The sequence below is a fragment of the Phyllostomus discolor genome, chromosome 10 (genome assembly GCF_004126475.2).
Source record: "Phyllostomus discolor isolate MPI-MPIP mPhyDis1 chromosome 10, mPhyDis1.pri.v3, whole genome shotgun sequence".
In the NCBI taxonomy this organism is placed as follows: Eukaryota; Metazoa; Chordata; class Mammalia; order Chiroptera; family Phyllostomidae; genus Phyllostomus; species Phyllostomus discolor.
The window spans coordinates 68,307,126-68,329,582 of NC_040912.2; the positions used below are offsets into that span (position 1 = coordinate 68,307,126).

Sequence of the window (22,457 nt, forward strand, 5' to 3'; positions counted from 1 at the left end):
ACAAAATACTAAAAGAAAGTCCCAGCAAGGAAACAGAAAGAATAAGAGCAGGGAAAAAATAGTGCAAAACAAGTTTGTTCAAGGCTCGGAAGATGCAGTGTGAGCAGAGAATAACAAAGTAGGTAAGAAAGCTAAAGATGGAAGTCAAAGGCTTGACTGCAGAGGAAACTGATGCAAGACTGAGGCACCACTAAATACTTCATTACTCAACCAGGAGTCTTTCCAGGTTTAGGAACACAGAAGTAACATGATTACTGTTGTGTTATATTAACTGGTGGCATTGGTTTTGGGTAAATCAGAGGAAATAGAGGCAGGAAATTTTGCTAGGGGGCTCTGCACTGTGTCAGTAAGGACTCAGGAGAACTTGAATCTGGACATTCCAAATAAGAGTAGAAAAGAGGGGACAGGTTCCTGACCTTATAGATCCAGAACTTACAGGACTTGGCAACTGCCTAGACAAGGAGTTCTGGAAAGCAAACCAGAGAAGAAACTGCCTGAGAAAGCAGGTCAGAGGCAGATATTATGAGTGACAGATAATTGGGAATTGAGACCCCAGATCATTCTGTAGCAAGGAGAAAGAAAGTTGTGTTGGGTTCAGACAAAGTGAGGTCTGGAAACTAGCTTTGATAAGAGAAGCAGCCCAATGGCAGTGGGGAATAAAACAACACAGGCAGTCAATGGGAAGGAATAACCAAGAAGCACACACTGAATGGCAATGCACCAGAAGCTACTTTGTGAAAAAGAGTGAGGCCAACAAGTAAAGGGGGATAGGATGAAGCCTTATCAATCTATGTGGTCATCCTCCTGGAGGAGGTGCTAGGCCCCTGGGGCTGAGCTTGGAGCTCCTCCTCTGGCTCAGAGCAAACTCTATTCAAGGTCTTATCAAAAGCAGTGCAATTGTCTATCTGTGATACACACTGGTCTCTTGGCAGAAACTAGTATTGTACCAGGGTGCAGCCAAGAGAGGGGCCCCAAAAAGGATTTGGAATGGGGTTCAGAACTCAAGATGTCCAGGAAATATTAGGATGTCCTCACCCCTCCCCCACACAGGTGTGGGTCGGGGGAAGGGACAAATGGAGCAGGGCCATTGAGAGCTGTTTTGCATAGAAACAGCTTTGCAGCTAACCTCTGATGTGGTCATTTAACATATCTATAACCTTTAACTGGTTACATAGATATGTTCAATAGCTGTGGCCATGCTCTGAGCCAGGAGAATGGAAGTAACTTCCCCACCAAGACATAACTGGGGACAGGTCCCCTGAGTTACAGCACCTGCGTGGGTGCTTTGAGAAGACTGGCTCCATGACATGGGGCCACGCCTGCCCAGACTCACGATGGCAGCCCAGTAAAGCTGGAAGGATATGAGAGTGCTGGCAAGTGTAGCCAATGGTGGGAGGAGTCAGAAATGGGGCTGCAGAGGAAGATTGGCACGGGGATTTAAACCCAGACGTGGCAGCCACTGGAGGGAGAACCACGTGGCTTTGCCAGAGTGGGGATCCCCGCAGCTTTAGAAGGGGGAACCACCACCTGGGTTTAGCAGAGATTCCAGTGACACAACTGATGGTGCGGGGAACTGAGGGAGGCCTACCAGCCAAGAAGGATGGTAGAACTGGGGGCTGCCTGAGCCACAGACTTCTATTTCTTTTCCTGAGATACAGTACCCCGGACTGGGCAAAGGGGTAAGGAAGGACTGTGTGTGTTTGTGGGTGTTTTAAGGGACTTTGGGATTTTGATGAAGACATTAGGTCACTACTTTAAGTCTGTACAGCATTAAATAAACATTTCCTTTCCTTTTCACAAATCTCTGGCATTGAGAGATGTCTTTCCTATAAGGCGGTTGACATAACAAGCCTAGGGGGGTACCTTTTAATAATAGTATATTCCCTTTGCCCCCCCCCCGCCTTCTGTAACAGTATTGCCTATATTCTCAATAAACACTTGAAGAATAAATGAATGAATGAGTCAATGGCCCTTAGAACCTCAGTCGACCATGTCACCTTTACATCATAAAGCTCTTCCCAATCTCACACACTAGCCTCTCTTATACAAGTTTCTATGACTCATCACACCTCGAGTAAAGACCAAATTACTTTCTTTGTCCATCTGCTTCACTACCATTCAAGCAGAGTAATGGGATGCATACATGGTTTTCAAAATATGATCTTAAAAGCCTTCCTTCCATGGAGCATGCTATCCACCCCACCCCATCCCACAGTCCAGGGACCATCCAGGCATACAAGTTTCAGGGAGGGGAAATATAGCCATCATACTTAAGTTGGCTGTATAAATAAAACATCATTGTGAGACTGTGGTTTTAAAAGAGGATTCTGAGGGGTTTTTGTTTTCGTTTAAAATACTTTACCCATCCTTTAAGCTATCAGTTTCATATGAAGTGAGTCCTTTAGTTTATGTTTAAATTACTGTCCAAATACCTTAAAAAGCAAAATAAAGTTCCAAACCCTTCTATCATTCTTCTCGTTCAAGTGCAGAGAAGTGAGGCACTGGGCATGTTCCCCATCTCCGAGTGCAGTTTACTTTCTGCGGCAGACTCTATTTTCTAAAAATGGACCTAAAGAGTTATCCTCCCCAAAAAGCCAAGGAAAACATTAACACAGGTTGTCCCTATGAAATTCAAAGGTTTAGTTCAGCTTCACACTAAGATTCCATTTTAATTGGCTTCGGGTGGGAGCCAGTCAAGCGCTGGTGTGCAGAAGCTGGCTCCTGAGAGCCAATTTGTGCTCCTCTCTCCCCAACTCTGCATTCACTGATACCACATCAGTAGCCTAACATCCATCATGCTGAGACTATTTACCTCACAGAAACCTGTGAATGCTACAAGTCAGGGATTTTTTTCTGCCCAGATCCAGCATATGAGCACACAGAAATTTATTTTCCCTATGAGGAATTAATGCGTAACTAGCCTTGAGAACTACTGCACCAAATGGAATATACTCAGTGAATTAATTTTGAGGGACATCTGATATGCCTGCACATATATTAGCAGCCTGAAGACCTGATGCCACTAACATGTCATATTTTATATACTCAACGCACTTCAAAAAATCTCTATGTAAGCTATATTTTGAATTGACTCAGGTTTTTAAAATTAAAAGTTTGCTAATATTTTAATTAAAAGTTGAAGCATAGGTTTTTGTAATCATAGAATTTGAGTGCTGAAGGGAATTAAAGAAGTAATTTAACTCAAGTCTTTCAGAATTAAAAAATAAAAAACCACTAAGACCATAGAAACGGAGACATCCACTAACCTATATAAAGGCAGTGCCAGGATTATAACCTCTGTCTGCCACCCGACCACCTGAATCTCCATGTGAGTTTATATGGCAGATTTTGTTTTAAAAAGAAGAGCAAAGGGAACAGAGTTCCATTATGACTCCTCGGTTCCAATTCTGAGTGACGTGTTGAGTGGTAGTAAGGCCCATGACACAAGGAAAAACTCATGCTTTTGAATGAAAATGTCAACATATAGCCTAAGTGAAATAATTAAGTAGAACACATATTTCCATACCTCATCATCTGAGGAAAGAAAATACTGGTATTAAAATCATCTCTCATGGAAAAAAAGCTTCCCTCCTCACAGGATGTTGAACAATTACCACAGATTAGGGCACCGCTGTCACAGTTCCCTAGTCACATAATCTTGCGCACTGATGAAAAAATAACACATTACTGAATGGCCCGTTTAACAGTAACTGAGAAGACAGAAACACATACCCAGGCAAGGAGCAACAGGTTTCTCTTCACTGTTCCACAGTATCCTAACATCCCCACAATGATAAGGAAACAGCAAACAGCAATCATGACCGGATGAACCACAGGAAAGTAAGTCAAGATCACAGCCTCCTCTACTCTGAAAGAAGAACAATAATGTCACATTACAAAGAAAATATAATCAAAAAGCACCTGAGATATGTATGGTACAAGACACAAGTAAGATTTGCATTCATAGTCTTTAAATCATCACACCTCAAGGCTAATGGATGGATTGCTATTTTCAGAATCACTGTGCTATCCCCAATGTGCTTGTTTGTTCTACTTTTGTTTTGTTTTGTTTTGTTGTTTATACACGTGGTACGTTCCAACTTCAACTCATTTAAAATATAAGATAAGTGTCCTTAGTGAGAAGTCGATCCACTAAGAGCTCTGAAGCCTTGGCCTGAAGAAACTACACCAGACCCTTCACTATTTCCCCACTAAAAACCTACTCCCTCCCCTTCCCTGACCCACGCCCCCACTTGCAGAGCTTTCTCCCCAACAACTGAGCCTTCCCAAATGTGAAAGGGAAGCTGGTTTATATTAAAAGAAGAGTGAAGGAGAAGAGATGATTTTTGCTAGAAAACTATGAAAAAATTCATTAACTACAACCATAAGAGAGTAACAAAAATTACCATTACTACACTCCACTGTGTTAAGGACTTTACAAAATATATTTTGAAAACATATCTCAGTTAATGCTTAGGACACTTCAGAGTGGAATATATTACATTCCCCATTCAGAGATGAAAAAATTGAGGATGGAAGTTGAGTAATTTGCTCCTAGTGAGGACAGTGGACCCACATTTGAAATTTGAGAAGAAAATGGCATTTCTGGGTTTTGTTTTCATTAGCTAAGAATATGAAGGTAACAAGGTTAGCGATAATTTCTGTAGAGCAAAGTAGCTCTGCTGTCCTTTATATGCAAATATGTCAGAGCTGACACACTGTCAGGAGGAGAGGAATGTTCTCTTAGGACTATGGTGCACCTTAATGAGAGTGCTAGAAAATGCAAGTGGCTGTGGCAAATGTTGCCATGGGCAGGGAAAGCTTTCCAAGTGAACGGAAGCCAGCTCAATACCCTCTGAATGGCTGAGGGCAAGTTACCTAGAAACTAGCGCTTGAGAAAACCTGATGAAAAAAATCAATCATTACTTGTAAAGCCTACCTTGTTTCTGCAGTTAAAGTCAGAACATTATTTAGGTAGTCCCTCATCCAAGCAGAAACCGCCAACACACTGATGGACATTAACTAGAGAGAAAAAAATACAGACTGGTTACTAAGGACTTATATGACATTCTCTGCCAGATTAATAGTAAAAAAAGAAAAAAATGATTGTCATTGCACAATCGTTATACTTTTTCCTAATTACCATTTACTACCTGCTGAAATTTACTTTTACTTTAAATATCTGCCATTCCATTTTGTAATCTCGACATAGCCATTAAATAGGATGTCACCAAATAGAATATATATAGCTAAACTTTTAAATGATTGATTCCAGGCCCAGGACAGGTACTGCATAAGATGAAGAGGCCACAGAACAACTAAATTATTAAATGTACAAGATATGCCTAAAATATGTCATATGTAAAAGCAAGGAAGCAGTCAAATACTACTGATGTTGTCAAAAAAAGTCACAGGCACTAACTTAGAAGAGTTTCCATTGGCTAATGTTCGAACAATCTGAACATCAAAATAATAGCAATAATAATAATGAGCTCAATGTTTTGAAGCAACAAATATGCTAAAAATCTATGAATTTATATTCAATTAAACAAAATTCACTGGTGGCCTTTGTAGAATGTTGGGTACTCAATTCAATATTCAGAAAACTGATCAGAATCCAATATTTGTCCTAGCTTTTCTATAAAAACTAAAGAACCAAAAACTTAATGAAAGTTATTACAGACGAATATCTGCTAATATGTGAAGAAAGCATGATAGAGTAATACTCTCTAACAACCTCTTCTGAATAATGAATTTCTAGGCCAAGATCCTCAATGGTTGCCAAAATTATCAGATCAGAGATTCTCAATCATGTCTGTGCATCAGAATCACCTAGGACTATCAAAAAAATTACTGAGCCCAGATCCAATTGGGATCTGGCACTCTCAAAAATTACTAGCACTCTCAAAAATTACTGAGTCCTGGGCCAATTGTTGAACGTGGGGCATGGGCATCAGAAATGTGTAAACACCCCAAAGATGTTCTAATATGTAGTAAGGGCTGAGAACCACTGCATTATGTGAAAATTTAGAATGCAGAGAGCAGGCCAATGTAAAATACCAGACCCCAATGATCAGTCTTAGTAGGAGAAAACCAGATATGTCTCCCCACATGACACGATGAGAAGCACATAGAGGTACCTTCGAAACACTCTTACCAAAAAGTCAAACCTGAATCGACTCAAGCCCCTGGCTGTATCAGCTCATAGGAAATACAGGGAATAGATTTAAACTTGTTAAATGCCCCCATGGGGATGCAATCAGCAAAATCAAGAATACGAGAAATGTACAGGGCAAATAATCTGATTTCTTCAATTAAAAAAGAAAAGGGCAAGTAGGGAAAAAATAAGAAAGAAGAAACCATAATAAATTAAAAGAGATTTAAGAGGTTATTCAATGCAACATATTGACCTGGTATAAATCTTATTCAAACAAACCAACCACAAAGAAACATTTACAAAATGGGATAAACATGGCTGGATATTTGAAAATATTAAGAAATCATTGCTTATTAACTCAGATACGGAAATAGCATTAATTTTTTTAAATCCCTATGTTTTAGAGACATATGCTAAATGATTTAACAAATGACCATGATGCAAGGGGGTTAAATGGGAAGTGGGGGCTATGCTGACAGTTGCTGAAATGGCTAGTTGGGGATTAACTATACTGTGTTTTCTACTTTTGTATATGTTTCACAAATTGTCCAAAATTCAATTCTTTAAAAAAGCAACCATCTAGACCAACTTCAAAATGAGTCTTCCTTGAAAGCGTTTCCAAAAGCTGAGGGTCAAAATCCCTAAGTTCTGAGGATCTTTCCTATTTTGATGAAAGTTTTTTAAATGTACCTTATACTTATCTTTTTAAGCATAATACAGTGAAATTCTACTTCATTTGATTTTTAATAATTTCTGGCACCTTAATGAACATATTGCCATTATCTGTTACAAATTTAGTTTTGAATGCTGAAATAATATACAATCTAGGAATGTGTCTGTACTGACTCAAGCAGTGGCCATGCAACATGCTTTCTGGAAGAAGACTCCAAGGTTAGTAACACATGCAGATCTTTGTGATCTCTTGTACAGTGAAGCAGAGACACCTGCTTGGAAATCCCTTAGTGAATTCACTCGCCCTTCAATCAGTTGCAAATATTTCTCAACACCTACTATCTGCTTTGCACTGTCTGTGCTCAATTCAGAGACCCAATAATGAATCAGAAAAGCAAGATCTCAGATTTTGAGAAGCCTCGTGTGGGACTCAAGGAATAAATATATAAACCAGGAAATTAGACTGTGGTAGAGCTGCAATCCAAATCCAGGCCTTTGGTCTTTGGAGCTTTACCTTCAGTCATTAACTGCTTTCCAAGTTTAGATACAAGCATGAGAAATTCCACAGATGGTCGGGAGACCAGCCTGCAGAGCGTGCAGGCTTCTTTTCAAAAGGGGAGGCAGGCAGGGTGGAGCTGGAGGAGGTAGTCTGTGGTGTCTGAATGTTTGAACTGCATTCATTGGTGAATGGGGGCTCAGGAGCCAATGGCTAAAACAGGTTAGGAACCCTGGGACCACAGTTCAGAGGAGAATTAGGTCAGCTATCACCACCCTCATTACTGCTGGGAATGAAGAACAGATTGCAACCTAATAAAAGTTAGCCAGTGGGTCGGCCACAGTGTATTAACCATGCTTCTAGCTTCTATAAACTTGGTATTTTAACATCTGTTCTACACACTCATGCTGGACACACCTTGGTCTGGCCAAACTGATCATATGCCTGAGTTACCTTGCCTTGGCAGCCTGCCTTCCACCAGCCCTTGGAACAAGTCCTTCTCCCAGGACAAGCTTTCCATTTTCAAGTACAACCCAACCAATCCAGAGGCCATACCCCCACCACCTCCTTTACTGAGTGAGCTCTCTCACTCTGGGCTACTCTACACCTGCCCTAATCACTCCAAGTCCCAGTGACAGACAACTAGAGGCACTCCCTATACTCTAGAAGCTGCTGAAAGTATTCCAACTAGCTAATCCAAAACCTACTTACCCTGCCTTGCCTGTTCCTTCTCAAAGAAGCCACAAAAATACTTCCCCAGTCCTGCCACTTCTGTGCCCTGCGATGGATGCCAGTGCTTCCCCTCTTGGCCCGCTGTGATGAGACATGTACTCTCTTGGGATCTGTGAGTATAATAAACTACCTTTCAATGCCAGTCATCTCCTGATGTGTTGCCCTTACCATACCTAAATAATAATAGAACCCACTGAAACACACAGGCCTAGCAGAGGACCATGGACTCACTACCTAATTAAATCTGAGGCTACATGTTCTCTCCCTACTTGGCTATATGTGGGTCTTTGTAAGTTTAATGGAGACAAGCAAGTTTATGAATGTGCTATTTTATTTGATTACCTCAAATTCTCTTGCAGTTATACATCTCTATCATTTTTCAAAGTAGTAACTGACCTTGGTTTCCCCATCTTCTACTTTTTTTACAGGCTGTTTATCCAATTTTCAATGTCACAGCTCTAAGGTGTCAAAAAATTATCAGATTCTTCATTTGTATACTATATTATCAGTGGTTGTAATTATACACAGTTCTTCCATTTGTAACCAGAAAGTGTATTTATTATTAATGGCATATTCCAAAAATATTTCTAGTATGATAGAACAGTTAAGAGCATGAATTTTGAAGTCACTCTTCTATCCAGAAAAATATGTACTCATCAGCAGCTCTTTGCCAGATACTATGCAATGTGATGGAGGTACAAAGATGGGTAATAACAGACACCAACTCTATTCTACAGTGACATTTACTAAGAGAAGAGGACATACACATTAACCAACTCATCAGAGAAATAAATGTATAACTGCAAACTGTAATAAATACTGGAGAAGAATAATACAAGTTTTTATAAGAACTCTTTTTGGGGTGACTGACCTATTCCATGGGGTCAAAGGGAATTCTCTAAGAGTGCTGAGATCTGAAGAACAATTATCAAGTTCATTAGGGAACGGAAGATTCAAAAGAACATTCCAGCCACAAAGAACAATAAAGATCCCGAGGTGGAAGGTATCACATGTTCAAAGAAGGGAAATTGGCACACAGTAAGAATAGAAAGCCAGGCTCACAGAGTATTAGAGTCATTTTAAGGTATAAGAACTTGACCAGTAGGACTATGGGAAGCCATCAAATCAAAAAGTCTTGGTTTGAACACCAGTTCTGCTCCTTTTCAGCTATACGACTTTGGGTCATCATTTAATCTTTCCGAAGCCTCGGTTTCCTCACATATAAAATGTTATAAGAGGATTTATATGATGAAAAACAGAGTAGGATTCTAATATATATTATCTACTACTAACTCGTCACTTATGACCTCAGGGCTTTCTCTTAATCTTTTTGTCAGCTTAAGAGTCAAGTCAACTGCGAAACCAGTCCAGAAATAGAGCCTTCATATATTTGAAGGTCGAACAAAGGGCAAAAGCATGGTGACATAGCTACCTACTGGACTCCCACAGCCATTCTCGATTTCGACTTCTGTAAAACTGTTCATGTCCACTCTTCTGGAAATCTACGCACCCCTCCCACCACTTTTCCTATCTCAGTACATGCTATAATCAACACTTAATAACATAAACTGGCAACTTGGCAGGCAGCCCGAACCTCTCCCTCTTCCTCAGTCCCACATCTAATTACTTTCAAGTCTGGCAACAGGTCTGGTGAATCCCTGCTCCTTTCCTGCCACTCCTGGACAGTGCATGCCCTCAATCTCTGGCCAGACAATTACAATCGCTTTATAATAGAACTCTCCCACTCACAGACTGCAGCTCAAATTCACACTTTTGTTAGCTTTATAAAACAAAGATCAAGTTCTTCACCTTATACAGCCCTACCAGCTGCCCTTTGCGGCTCCTCCCCAACTCTCGCTTCCAGTCCGCCCAACTCTCTCCTGGAGAATCAAGTTTAAGGCCTTCAGCAGGGCACACAGGCCCTCCTCGGTCACCCTTTGACTTACCCCCTCAACCTGTTTCCTGCCCGCTCCTTCCCACATGCATTTTGTACACAAATGACAAAAAACCTGCTGGCATGTGTTCAGGATGCACCATGCACATCTCCCAGAGCCTCCATGCCCTTGCTCATGCAGTTCCCTCTGCAGGGCTACCTTGCCCCAGCTTTTCCATCCTCGTGGGCAGAGCCACTTTATCCTGAAAGACCAGTTCAAACACCAGCTAGAGTACAAAGATGTTCTCCCAACACCCTCCCTTACAGACTTCACAGAACAGTTATCTACTGTTTCCTGTCTTTACCTACCTGCCTCACTCCTCCAGAGGACACAAACCACTGCTCACAGCCCCATAAAATAGCAGAGTACCAGGCCCCACGGCGAGGGTTAATACATTAGATGAATGAATGAATGAATGAATGAATGAGAAAAAGTAAAGGGAGATGATTTCAACTTGCTAGATAAGCTAACTATTAGAAAACTTGAGAAAAATTACAAGATGCTTTAAGAAAATGAAGCTTTCTATCACCAGAAGTTTTCCAGTCGAGAAGTGCTTGCTGAATTACAAGATCAAATATTTATGTATCAGGTCAGAAACTGGCTGAAGTGTTCTCAAATATCCTTTAAACCTCAAACTTTGTGCCCTACTTGGCCATACTGTATTTTTCACAGCAGTGACCCAAGCACTGTCGCTATGCACAGAACATTAGTCAAAAGAAATTATATCAACCCAAAGCCTTATCTTCTAGTAAACACAGCACTCTGAGAATAACTGCTTTTTATTAGGACATTATTTCCATCCACATTAAATGTCTGAGAACAGTTTCATTCTCAAAAGTGATTTTACTCACCAGGGTTGAGAAAATAATAACAGCAGCAACAAACACAGTGTAAACTATAGCAAGAAACTAAGCTAAAGTGAGATGAGGTCACCTTGGTAACTAATCCTGATGTAGTAAATCTAGAAGAACAAATTTTGCAAGTAATTCAGGACCTTACTAATCATGGTATTTTCTACTAATATTCAAAATTAAAATAATTCTTTAACTTTCATTCATGATGACTAAATTATTAGGAACATTGTAGTTATCATGTTACTAGGCTTATAGCTCCTTATATTTTCTCCCTTATTGTAAAATATTATTTGTATTTCAAGGAAACATTTAGTAAATAACACAAATATTACTTCAGAGACACATATTTAATATATTACTTGCAGGACATTTGCCACATTCTGTCTTACAAAACATTTAGAAAATGCTAGCTCTCAACAAATATTTGTAAGTGTGAAATTTTCCATGTAGAAGATATATTCTGGTTCTGCTTGAATCTAATTATGTAAAAACAAGTAATGAATTGAGTTGTTTTCTAAATCAGAATTTTATGTATATTCCATTCCCAAATTATAGTTTCCACAAAATAGTAAAGTCAAAGTCAACAGGTCTTTAAATCCTTCCACTGTCTGCCATACATAATATATAGTTTCATATAAGGTGACAGTGACAACAATTATTTCTTTTCCAGGCTGACCGATGTCTAAAACCACCTACTTGAAATTATCCTTTTATATCAGATCGTTAGAAACAGCAGAATGTGAAAGAGGTGAGAACTTACAGTTCTGTCTCTGCAGAGAATCTGGAGAAGCAATACAAATGTTCCCAACCTCTGTTTGCTCATCTTAAGAATGGAAAAAATGAACTAGGTTCTTTTTAAATTCCCTTTTTTCTTAAAAAAATTTCAAATTGTTATTCATTGAAATGTAAAGGTAAATTAATCCTTGATTTTGTGGAGGCTCACAGCCCAATGCCAGTACTTCCCAGTTGCATGTCTGTTTCATGCCCGCTCTCCTCCACCTCTTGGTCAGTTGGTACCTAACCAGTTTCCCCTCTACCTGGCATGAGCAACAGAAAGAAAGCAAACAGGTAAAGTTAACACTGTTTAAGAATGCTGTGGGAAAAAAGGCACTGTAAATGATGGTTGAAATGAGTCCTGGAGATTGCTTCTGGGTATCATTTAACCATCAGCATCTATTAATTGGAGCTGAATAAATCAATAGCACCCAGGAGCTGCTCTGACTAATAATTTGTATCGGTCAACATGCTGCCCTGTGGACAGGGAGACCATACATCCTGCACTGGCCAGGCTTTAATCCCTCTGTTGTCCTGGAATAATTTGTAGTAGCAACATCCCCTTCCCTTCACTGCCAAACTGTCCTGATTTCCTGACAAGTTATCTGATCACCCTTTAGGGACTGCAGGTCAAAGAAGAGTAAAATGCCTCCTTCTGCACCACAGTACCTGTGCAGACCAGCAAGAGTCAGGTCCACTTTCATTCCCCAACAGCTCTGATTGGGGGACAAATGACTGAGGGGCTGCAGGTGCGGGATATGCTCCAAAGAGCCCCCCTAGCTCTTCTCCTCAGAAGGCGTGCCTTAAGCATGCAGTTTGCCCACCTTTGCCCTGCTGAGTCATTCTATAAAAAAGAAATGTATCGGCTTTGCCCCTGAGATTCAAGTTTATTTTGAGTTTATTTCTAAAAGGCACTAACATTTGTTGGAGGGTCTCCACTCTTCCCTAGAAAGAGTTAAAGAAAACTGGAAGCCTATCACAGTGTAAAGTTGGGGGCATCTGTCAGAAAGTGGCACTTGACTGTGACTATATAAATGCTGTGGGAATGCAACCGTCCACTGGCCAGGAAGCCCTTCAGGCTCTGTGTGGGTCCGGCACACGAGGTTCACTGCAGATCGCTGACGGAAAGGAACAGCATTGTTCCTGTTTCTTCTGCCTTGCGTATATTCCGAAAGTCTGAACTAGGTTTCCTGTCCACTTTTTAGGCTTTCTTTTATAGTATGTTTCTTTTTATATTACATCCGGGTAGCTCCTCTCTACTGCTACTATCTTTAGTAATTGGTAAGTGAAAAACAATGGTTCTTATCTACTAAAGAGAAATGGTAGCTTAAAACTACAAATGTGATATACTTTTAGAAAACAATACACATATTTGATGAGTGTTGTGTTCACCAACTTTAGAAATTTCCAAAGAAAACCATATTTATTCATATTTTAAGAGCAGAAAATTACCCTTGGCACTCGTATCATAAATCCACAGAAGTTGCCTTTAAAATGGAGGAAAGCTTTCATTTATTTAAATAACATGCCATCTAAATAGTAAAAGAAGGATACATTTAAAGTAAAGATAACCCAGTTCTTTGCTCCATCTTGGCCTGAATGTGAATCATGGTCTCAAAAGGGTTTCAGGTGCAGTTACCTCACGTGCTCTGGGTCCCGTGTGCCCTTTCCCATGACAAACCCACCACACACTCACGACAAAAGTGGAATGTCCAAAATCTGTCTGCTGAACCCAGTACAGCTGTACGGGGATCATGCTTGTTCGTAATGAGGGAGAGTCACCAACAGATGGCAGGTCAAGGAGCCCGGACATGTAGCAATGAAGAGCACGCAGGGCATCTGTGGTCCTGAATGTGCTGTGGATTGTTCCCTGTCAGACATGTCTATGCTTCACACCTCAAAACATTAAATACTCAAGATATACATTTTTACATTAAAATTCACTCTAGTTTTCAATTCACAGAAGAACAAAACAAAATTGTATACATCCCCAGTATTTCCCCAAGATTTATTTTTCTTTTCTCTAAAATTCCTGTGGGATAGCGAAGGGGAGAGGGTACAAGTAAAATAGATATAGGCCAGAAAAAGTCTATTTAAAATGCTGAGTGAAGAGCAAAAGACTACATACAGTTCTTGATCTCAGAGGTAATGAAAACAGGCTTCTCAATCTCACAAAACTAGAGGCGAGAACAATTGCCCATTCCATACTCAGGAGGTGAAGTCTATTAGAAGTGGTAGGATTCATATGCCATACTGGTTTGTTCTTCTAATGTCAACAGGAATGAAAAGAAAGGACAAAAGCCTTGCTCCTCAGGATGAGGCACTGAGACCAGTATCATCAGCATCAGAGAGAAGCTTGTTAGAAATGCAAACTCTCAGGCCCATCCCACACCTACTGCATCACAATGTGCAGTTTAACACACACGAGGCCAGGTGACTCATCCACACATGGGGGTTTGAGAAGCTCTCTGCTCTAGAGGGCTTGGAGTGAGATGTGGACAGCTAATCCCTGCCTACTGATGATGTTTACTTCTTTGCTACAGCCCTGGCTGGTGTGGCTCAGTGGATTGAGCGCCAGCCTGCGAACTAAAGGGTGGCTGGTTCGAGTCCTAGTCAGGGCACATGCCCAGGTTATGGGCCAGGTTCCCAGTAGGGGGTGCACAAGAAGCAACCATATATCAACAAGAGGCAACCATACATTAATGTTTTTCTCCCTCTCTTCCTCCTTTCCCCTCTTTCTAAAAATAAATAAATAAAAATCTTTTTAAAGAGTTACTTTGAAAAAAATAATCTAGTTTTTCTTCAGATCGTATACATCTTTCACAGTTTACTTCTTTGCTGCAAATAAATTACACACTGTGCCAGTACAACTCCACCTGCACTTGGGGGGAAGACACTAGACCTTGCAACTGTGTTCTGTTACTTACTAGCAAGTTACTGAACTTTTCTGAGTAACTTCCCTTGGTCAAAAAAACAAACAAACAACAACAAAAAACAACTATCTTCCAGGACTGCTATGAGCAGTGTAAGGTTGGCCAGGCATGTGCCTGGCACAAGGCAGGAAACTGCTTCTGATTTAGTAGTGGTAGGAAATCAAGGATCAGCAAACACTGCTTTAACATTGAGAGAATAATGCCAGTTTCCCCAAAGCTAGCATATATGTTTCATACAATTCCAAAAAAACTCCCACAGACACTTTTAATTGTATACAACAATCTTAAAGTCAGCATGGAAAAAGAAATCTTTTTCCAAGACAAGAAAGGCAGGTGCTTTAAAGGAACCAAAGAATGTAAGAAAATGCATAAAATTCTAGAGAAGAATTTTATTAAAAACAACATACAGAAATGTGCTTCGTGTACAGCAAAAGAAAACATAAATGAAATCAACAAATAATAGCGCAAACCTAAATTTAAATATGAAAATATTTAATAAATACAAATTATGAAATGAAGTGATATATATGTATATATATATATATATATATAAATGATGCTGTGCTCACTGGTAGTGTGGGAAGTAAGAAATAAAGTAACAGTGAGACAACACTTTAAACCAGCGATTTTTATCCTGTGTGCCGTAAGCGTTTTTAAAACATGCACTACCTGACTATTTAGTCAGGAGCACAGACTTTCCCTCAAATTGTCAAATCAAAAATATGACAACAACCAACACAACAATAGCCATGTGGTGTGAATGGATCAAAATTATACCTATTTTTTGTCAGATTGGCAAAAAATAGAATATATTTTTTGGTATGCCACAGGATTATTGTAATTGAGTTTATGTGTGCCATGAGATGAAAAAGGCTGAAAATCACTGATTTAAACCTTTCAGATTGGCAAACATTAACTGTCCGAACACCACCAAGAGGGCAACAAATATTTGTGTGCATGTAATGGGGTGTAATGGTGCTCTTATTTCTATGAGCTAGAGTCCCGGGATTGCTGGGACGAAGGAATGTAATAGTGGTAACTTAGCTAGTAGCAGTATTAATCACAACAATTAACGATTTCCACCCTTATTACTACAAGGATCCCTTTGTCTTAACAATCCACCTCCTGGTAATCTACTTACAGGAGATCATTCCTGTAGTAGCACTATTAGTAACAACCGGAAGTGTTACTGCTACTGCTGCATAGATTGTTCTTAATGCCCCAGTTCATGCACTTCACATATATAACTATAATCCTCCCAACAACCCTAAAAATTAGAAACTATCATTCCTGTTTTACAGACTGAGAAGCAGAGGCACACACGTGCCTCGCAAACACAAGAACTTACATAAACGTTAGCTATTTTGCTGCTGTTACATGTCCTCTAATAGCAATTCCACTCCTGCAATTCTAATCCAAATGAAAAAACAATTTAATAGAAAATACCGTGAATGTACACCTGAATATACATGAATGGGAACATATGGGCAGGTATGAGTAAATATATTTTTGCATGAGATAAAGAAAAACACATTAGACAGCACCAATGGATTATTCTGTTGCAGAGAAGGTGGCATTGGGAGAACAGGAGGCTGGAGAAGGGAAAGCAATCTCAGTAACTGGAACACACACAAAGAGAAAAAGCTGAAGTACAGGATAAAAAAAGAAATAATATTTCACATTCTTTGGGAACACAAAGATTTCTGCAGAAGTTTAAGGAATACGTGTTTTCAAGCAAACTTCATTACTCAGAGCAGCGATATTTTTGTTAAATGATTTGATTTTTTTTCCCTGCCATGTAATGCAAATTCTTAAGAAAATTTCCAGATGACAGCTGTGGGGGGGGGGGCGGGGGGGGGCGGTTAGGGAGTGGAGGGATTGAGCAAAAAGGAAAAAGGACTCATGGACATGGACAACAGCGTGGTGATTGCTGGGGAGAGGGGGATACAAGGGAACTAAATGGTAATGGGAAAAAATACAATAAAGATTAAATTAAAAAAAGAAGGAAAGAAAGAAAGTTTCCCAAGCATTATTCTTTGTTGAACAATAACAACAAAAATCCTAGTAAGTCTAAGGTTCAGAGCCCCATAATCACCCAGGTGAGGACACTGTCTAGCAGGGGCATGCAAACCTTTTGGCATCTCTGGGCCACAGTGGAAGAAGAGTTGTCTTGGGCCACACATTAAATACACAAACACTAATGAAAACTGATGAGCAAAACAAAAAAGTTTTAAGTAAATTTACAATTTTATGTTGGGCCCCATTTGTAGTCATCCTGGCCTCGGGTTGGCCCCCCTGGGAGGAAAGAGAGTTCAGGTCTGCTCCTGGCACCGTCATCTTTGGGCTCTCTGACCTTCGGCTAGTCAATAACCTACACTCCGTTTTCTCATCACAAAGTAAGGCAGTTCAACCAGATCACGTTTAAAATTAAAAAGCATAAAATAGAAAAGTGAAAAACTAGCTAATAGGAATGATAATTATCAACATTTTAAAGAAAAAATGTTCAAAAATTAATGGCTCACTGAAAACTGTACACTTTTAGATTTAAAAACTGCAATAAGATCAATTAGAGACTTTACATTTTCAGGTGGTGAATTTAACTACTCAGTGCTTTCATTTTCATGTTGAGAAAAAAAATAAGTGCCAGTTTAGCTATCATTCAGATTACTCACTGCAGTAAGGCTTAATTTGCCACCTTAAAATGGAGCCGTCCAGAAGGAGTAGTTCCCCCAAAATGACATCCTCTAGAGGCCACATGTAATAGCCCTACAAAAAAAAAAGGCTGGCCAACTCCAGCCAGTCAGCTGGAGAAATAAATTACACATTATAATTTTTAACAGAAAATTTGAATGTTATTAATAGAATACAAAATTATCCAAAAAATTACTTAAGAATGACAGCTCCCTAAAGCAACAAAGTTTTAATTTTTATGTTTTCCTCCAAAGTTTTATAAATAATAATGTGATTATTAATAACACTTAATGAAAATTCATGCCTGGGTGCAAAGCATAAAATGTCACTAGCTCATTGGGCATAAAGGTTTCTATGAGGTTGTTAACTTTAATGTATTTTATTTCCTTAAATGGTTATAGGATTTTCCAAAAGCATACACAAAATTCCTTAAAACTTTGCCAATTTAGAAATAGTTACATGAAAACCACCTTTTCAGGCTGATTGAAATCTTCTAGAAACATCTCCTGAGTCTTTCAAACACATCAAGACTGCTTGCCACAGCCAGGTTTTAAAGGCTAGAGTGACTTGGGAAACAATTTATGGCTTGAGCAGTTATCTGAAATTCCTGAAAACAAGCAGTTCCCTAAGTAGTATGTCATAATTTTCTTATCTACAAGCACAAGCACGTGCATTTATTTATATCCCCAGATTAACTTCAAGTCTAATTTTACTGCCACTAGTATCCAGGGATGGATTTCTTTTTTCAAATGGAATTTCGGCTAGATCAAAGACATTTTAAGGTCAAAATTTACTTCTCTGAAAAATAGAGGGTGTGATCCCATGCATTTAATTAATTAATGCTTAGCCTTGCCCTTTGGCGCATTCTGTGGTGCCTTGCAGAAAACCCGGTCCAGCCGTCCCCACCTGTTGGTGCGTTAGAACTGTTTGACTTACCCAAAAGAGCAAATTGAGGGCGTAGAGCAGGCAGCGCAGGCACTTGACGGAATCTTCTCTGGCCATTGTGACCCCCGGAAGGGAGAAGCCCCATTCTTTCACCACATCCTACCCCCACCGGCAAAGCAGCGATCTGCAGGGGGCGGGGGAGAACAAGGGACTTACAACGCGCCCCAAACTCTCAGTCCATCCCTCCTCTGCCAACCCTCAACTGCGTCCGGAGTCTGGTTCATTCGAGACACCTTTTCATCGAAAATCATTTGTTAAAGTTATAATAGTAACCTAAACCCCCCAAAGTTCGAAACCAGCTTCAGATAACACCTGCCGAGAATAGAAAAGATTGACTCCCGGGATGAATGAAGGCGCACAGTAAACTCCTGTCCTCAGGGGACACGCTGCGGTGTCTTCTGCATTCTGATGAGACGCTCTTTAAAACCTCCCGCAATCCACACCTCTCCTCCGGGACCTCTCTGCTCTAAACCAAACTACGCCCTGGAGACATCAGAGGCGCCGCCAGAGAGTCTGAGGGTGCGAATGCCTGTCTCATTAGGGCAGTTCCTGAGCCTCCCAACTCCGCATCCCCCATCCCATCCCGCAGCTCGAAGGTGAACGCGGGGCACTGAAGGGGGCGCAGCGCTGAGTTGGGATCCCGCCTGGTGACTAGAGTTTCTCTGGGAGAACGTGAGAAAAGATGTTTCGGCCCCCGGAATGATGGATTAGCCTGGGGCGGGGACCGGGATGGGGAGGGGCTCAGGGGACTTAGGGCCGGTGCAGCTGTGCAGGCACCGGGTTAGTCATTCAAGTCCCCTCCCCCGGCCCCGGCTGCTGCCGCGACCCCACGCTCCCAGCGCCGGAGTAGCACAAAGCCTAGCTCGGTCACCCGCCCCGCCACCGGGTGCGCGCGCCCCCCTGGCAGGGCGCGGGGGGCAAGCACCAGCGGCTGGGAGCTGCAAAGGCAACTTCTAAATAGTTTAGCACACAACGCCCAGGGGCAGCCGCGGGCAGGCTGGTGGGACATCGGGCAGGAAAGACAGGAGACACGCGGCCACTCACCGTCCACGCTGGGCCCCGCTCTCCCCTCCCGCTGGAGAACTGTCCGGGACGCACGGAGGGGGCTCATCAGGGCAGGGACGCTCCTCCCGCAGAGCCGCAGGGCTGCATTGGTTCAAACCGGAGGCGCTTCCTTCTCTTCCTCTCCCCCCGCCGCCGCCGTCGCCGCCGCCTCCTGGGAAAAAGAGGAAAAAAAAGAGTCCTGGGCAGCAGTTGCTGGAAAGTCTCTGGTAAGCCACCTCCCAGCGCCGCTGTCCCTCCCAAGTCCTCGCCAAGTCCGGACGAGGCAGCGACGGCAGCCAGGGCTAGCTACACAAACTCTCAGCGCATGCTCCGGCCTCTGGCTGCGGGGGTTGGATCTCAGTGGGTGTTTCTTGTCCTGTCACCGGGCGTGAGACCCTGAAGGTTCACCTCACCTCTACAAGGCACCGTGAATTCAGAAAGAGAAAATCTAGGGACTTTGGGGAAGTCCGCGCAGTAACCCCCTTTAAAATGGTTGTGCCGGAGGAGGAGAGGCTCGGTTATAACCACAAGGAAACAGGCTTTTATTATATGAAAATATTTGTGTTTCAGAAGGGGGGTGAAGGAGTGGACCAACCCAATTCCTGCAACGAGAAACCAGTTTTCACAACCTTTCAGGAACCACCTCCTGTGATTTGTCACTAACTTGGTGCCCTATGACCCTTTTCATTGCTTTGTAGCCCTCCCTGATTTAGAAATTAAAAAATTCTATCCTACTTCCATAATGCACTAATATCATTTACGTAAATACCAGGGTAACTATGTCCAGGTCAGACATCCAGAATGGAAGAAATTATTTGTAACTCTTTCACAAGTCATCCTAAGTCTTCAAAATTTTCTTCCAGCAAGACTGAGTTTTAAGTGAGTGATGTGCCTTGACTTGTGTACATAGTAATGAGACCTTGAATTTTTTTCAATTAAAAATCCAGGAAGTAGTAAAATAATAATAGGAGACTATTCTTCAAAAAAAGTCTCTTTTAGAAGAAGTTTCATTCTTAAAAATCACTCCATTGCCATTGGATAGCTCGTTGGTTAGAGCATTGTCCCCCTATATGCCAAGGCTGTGGGTTCATGCCCTGGTCAGGGCACATACAAGAATCAACCAACTTGACTACAAATTGTACTGTGACAATCAAAACAGCATGGTATTGGCAGAAAAATGGAACAGAATTGAGAGCCCAAATATAAAACCACATGTATATGGGCAGATAATTTTGACAAATAATCCAGAAACACACAATGGGGAATAAAAGGCCTCTTCAATAAAGTGTGCTGGGACAACTGGAAAGCAACATTAAAAAACAAAACAAAACTAAACTAGATTACGGTTTGTCTCCATGTACAAAAATTAATTCAAATTGGATCAAAGACCTAAATATAAGATCTGAAATAATAAAGTACATAAAAGAAAACATAGGTACTAAATATATGGTCCTTGGTCATGGAGAACATTTTATGAATTTGACCCCAAAGGCAAGGTAATTAAAAGCAGCAATAAATGAATGGGACTTTATCGAACTAAAAAGCTTCTGCACAGCAAAAGAAACTACAGCCAAAGAGGCAGCTGACCAAATGAGAGATATTTGCAAACATCAGGTCCCGACAAAGATTTAATATTCAAAATACATAAAGAACTCATAAAACTCAACATCAAACGATCCAATTTAAAAAATAAGCAGAGAACCTGAACATACACCTCTCCCAAGACATACAAATGGCCAACAGATATATGAAAAGATGCTCAGCTTCACGAACTATTAGAGAAATGCAAGTCAAAACTACAATGAGATACCACCTCACACCTGTTAAATGGCTATTATCAATAAGACAAGTAATAAGTGTTGGAGAGGTTGTGGAGAAAAGGGAACCCTTATCCACTGCTGGTGGCAATGTAGACTGGTACAGCCATTATAGTTAGTAGTCTGACGGTCCCTCAAAAAATTAAGAATAGTGCTCTGGCTGGTGTGGCTTTGTTGATTGGAGCATTGTCTTATAAACCAAAAGGTCGCAGGTTAAATTCCTGGTCTGGGCATATGCCTAGGTTGCAGGTTTGGTCCCAGGTTTGGTCCTAGCTTAAGGTGCATATGCAAGGCAACTGATTGATGTTTCTCTCTCTCTCTCTCTCTCTGCCCCCCCTTCTCTAAAAATCAGTAAGCCCCAGGTGAAGATAAAAAAATTAAAAATGTATTTACCATATGACCCAGCAATCCCTCTCCTGGGTATCTACAGGAAAAACTCAAAAGCATGTATTTACAAAGATATATGCACTCCTACACTCATTGCAACATTATTTACAGTGGCCAAGACATGGAGGCAATCAAAGTGTCTTTCCATTGATGACTAAATAAAGAATATGTGGTACGTATATACAATGGAATACTTCTCAGCAATAAGAAAAGATAAAATACTGCCATTTGCAACAACATGGATGGATCTTGAAAATATTATGCTAAGTGAGCCCTGGCTGGTGTGACTCAGTGGATTGAGTGTCAGCTTGTGAACCAAACAGTCGCAGGCTCCATTCCCAGCCAGGGTACATTCCTGGGTTGCAGGCCATAACCCCCAGCAACCGCACATTGATGTTTCTCTCTCTCTCTCTCTCCCCGCCTATCCCTCCCTCCCTCCCTTCCCTCTCTAAAAATAAATAAAATCTTTAAAAAAAATCATTTCATCATATCTCAGTATAAAACTTGGACGTTTTATGCCTTATGCAGTCCACATTTCTATAATTATTTTTGTGCACATTGTATGGCAAGTAAATCTACACTAACAAATCTTTTTTAAAAAAACTTTTTTAAAAGACTTTATTTATTTATTTTTAGAGAGGGAAGGGAGGGGGAGAGAGAGAGAGAGAGAGAGAGAAACATCAATGTGCGGTTGCTGGGGGCTATGGCCTGCAACCCAGGAATGTACCCTGGCTGGGAATCGAACCTGGGACACTTTGGTTCCCAACCGGGCTCAATCCACTGAGCTACGCCAGCCAGGTACACTAACAAATCTTAATCCTGAAATAAAAGTGACTTTTTTAAGAGAAATTTTATGAGTGTGGTTGATCCAAACTGACAATTACTAAGAAGCAAAATCTCAACCATTTGAGAAAATGCTCTGGAGAATGGCAGTTTTGCAGCTTATTTAATATACTTTACATGCTATATTATTTTGTTTTGGTTTCATGTGTACAGCACAGTGGTCAGACAATCACACTCC

At 40.9% G+C, this 22,457-nt stretch overlaps 1 protein-coding gene across 3 annotated transcripts in view; it reads right to left on the reverse strand.

Annotated features, from left to right (window-relative positions):
• TSPAN12 (tetraspanin 12) overlaps positions 1-19,743 on the reverse strand; it is a 76,102-nt gene extending 56,359 nt beyond the window's left edge. The window contains exons 1-5 of one of the 3 annotated variants that reach the window (XM_036010850.1): positions 19,646-19,743; positions 19,233-19,404; positions 18,180-18,312; positions 4,940-5,022; positions 3,733-3,868 (exon numbers count right to left, since the gene is read on the reverse strand). In XM_036010850.1, coding sequence (XP_035866743.1) covers positions 3,733-3,868; positions 4,940-5,022; positions 18,180-18,245 — 285 coding nt within the window. In that variant the 5' untranslated portion in view covers positions 18,246-18,312; positions 19,233-19,404; positions 19,646-19,743. Of the gene's footprint in view, positions 1-3,732; positions 3,869-4,939; positions 5,023-18,179; positions 18,313-18,504; positions 18,830-19,232; positions 19,405-19,548; positions 19,566-19,645 lie in introns of those variants that run through there. The other 2 variants (XM_028525986.2, XM_036010851.1) reach the window with 2 other exon arrangements.
• Between the last annotated feature and the right edge of the window lie 2,714 nt (positions 19,744-22,457).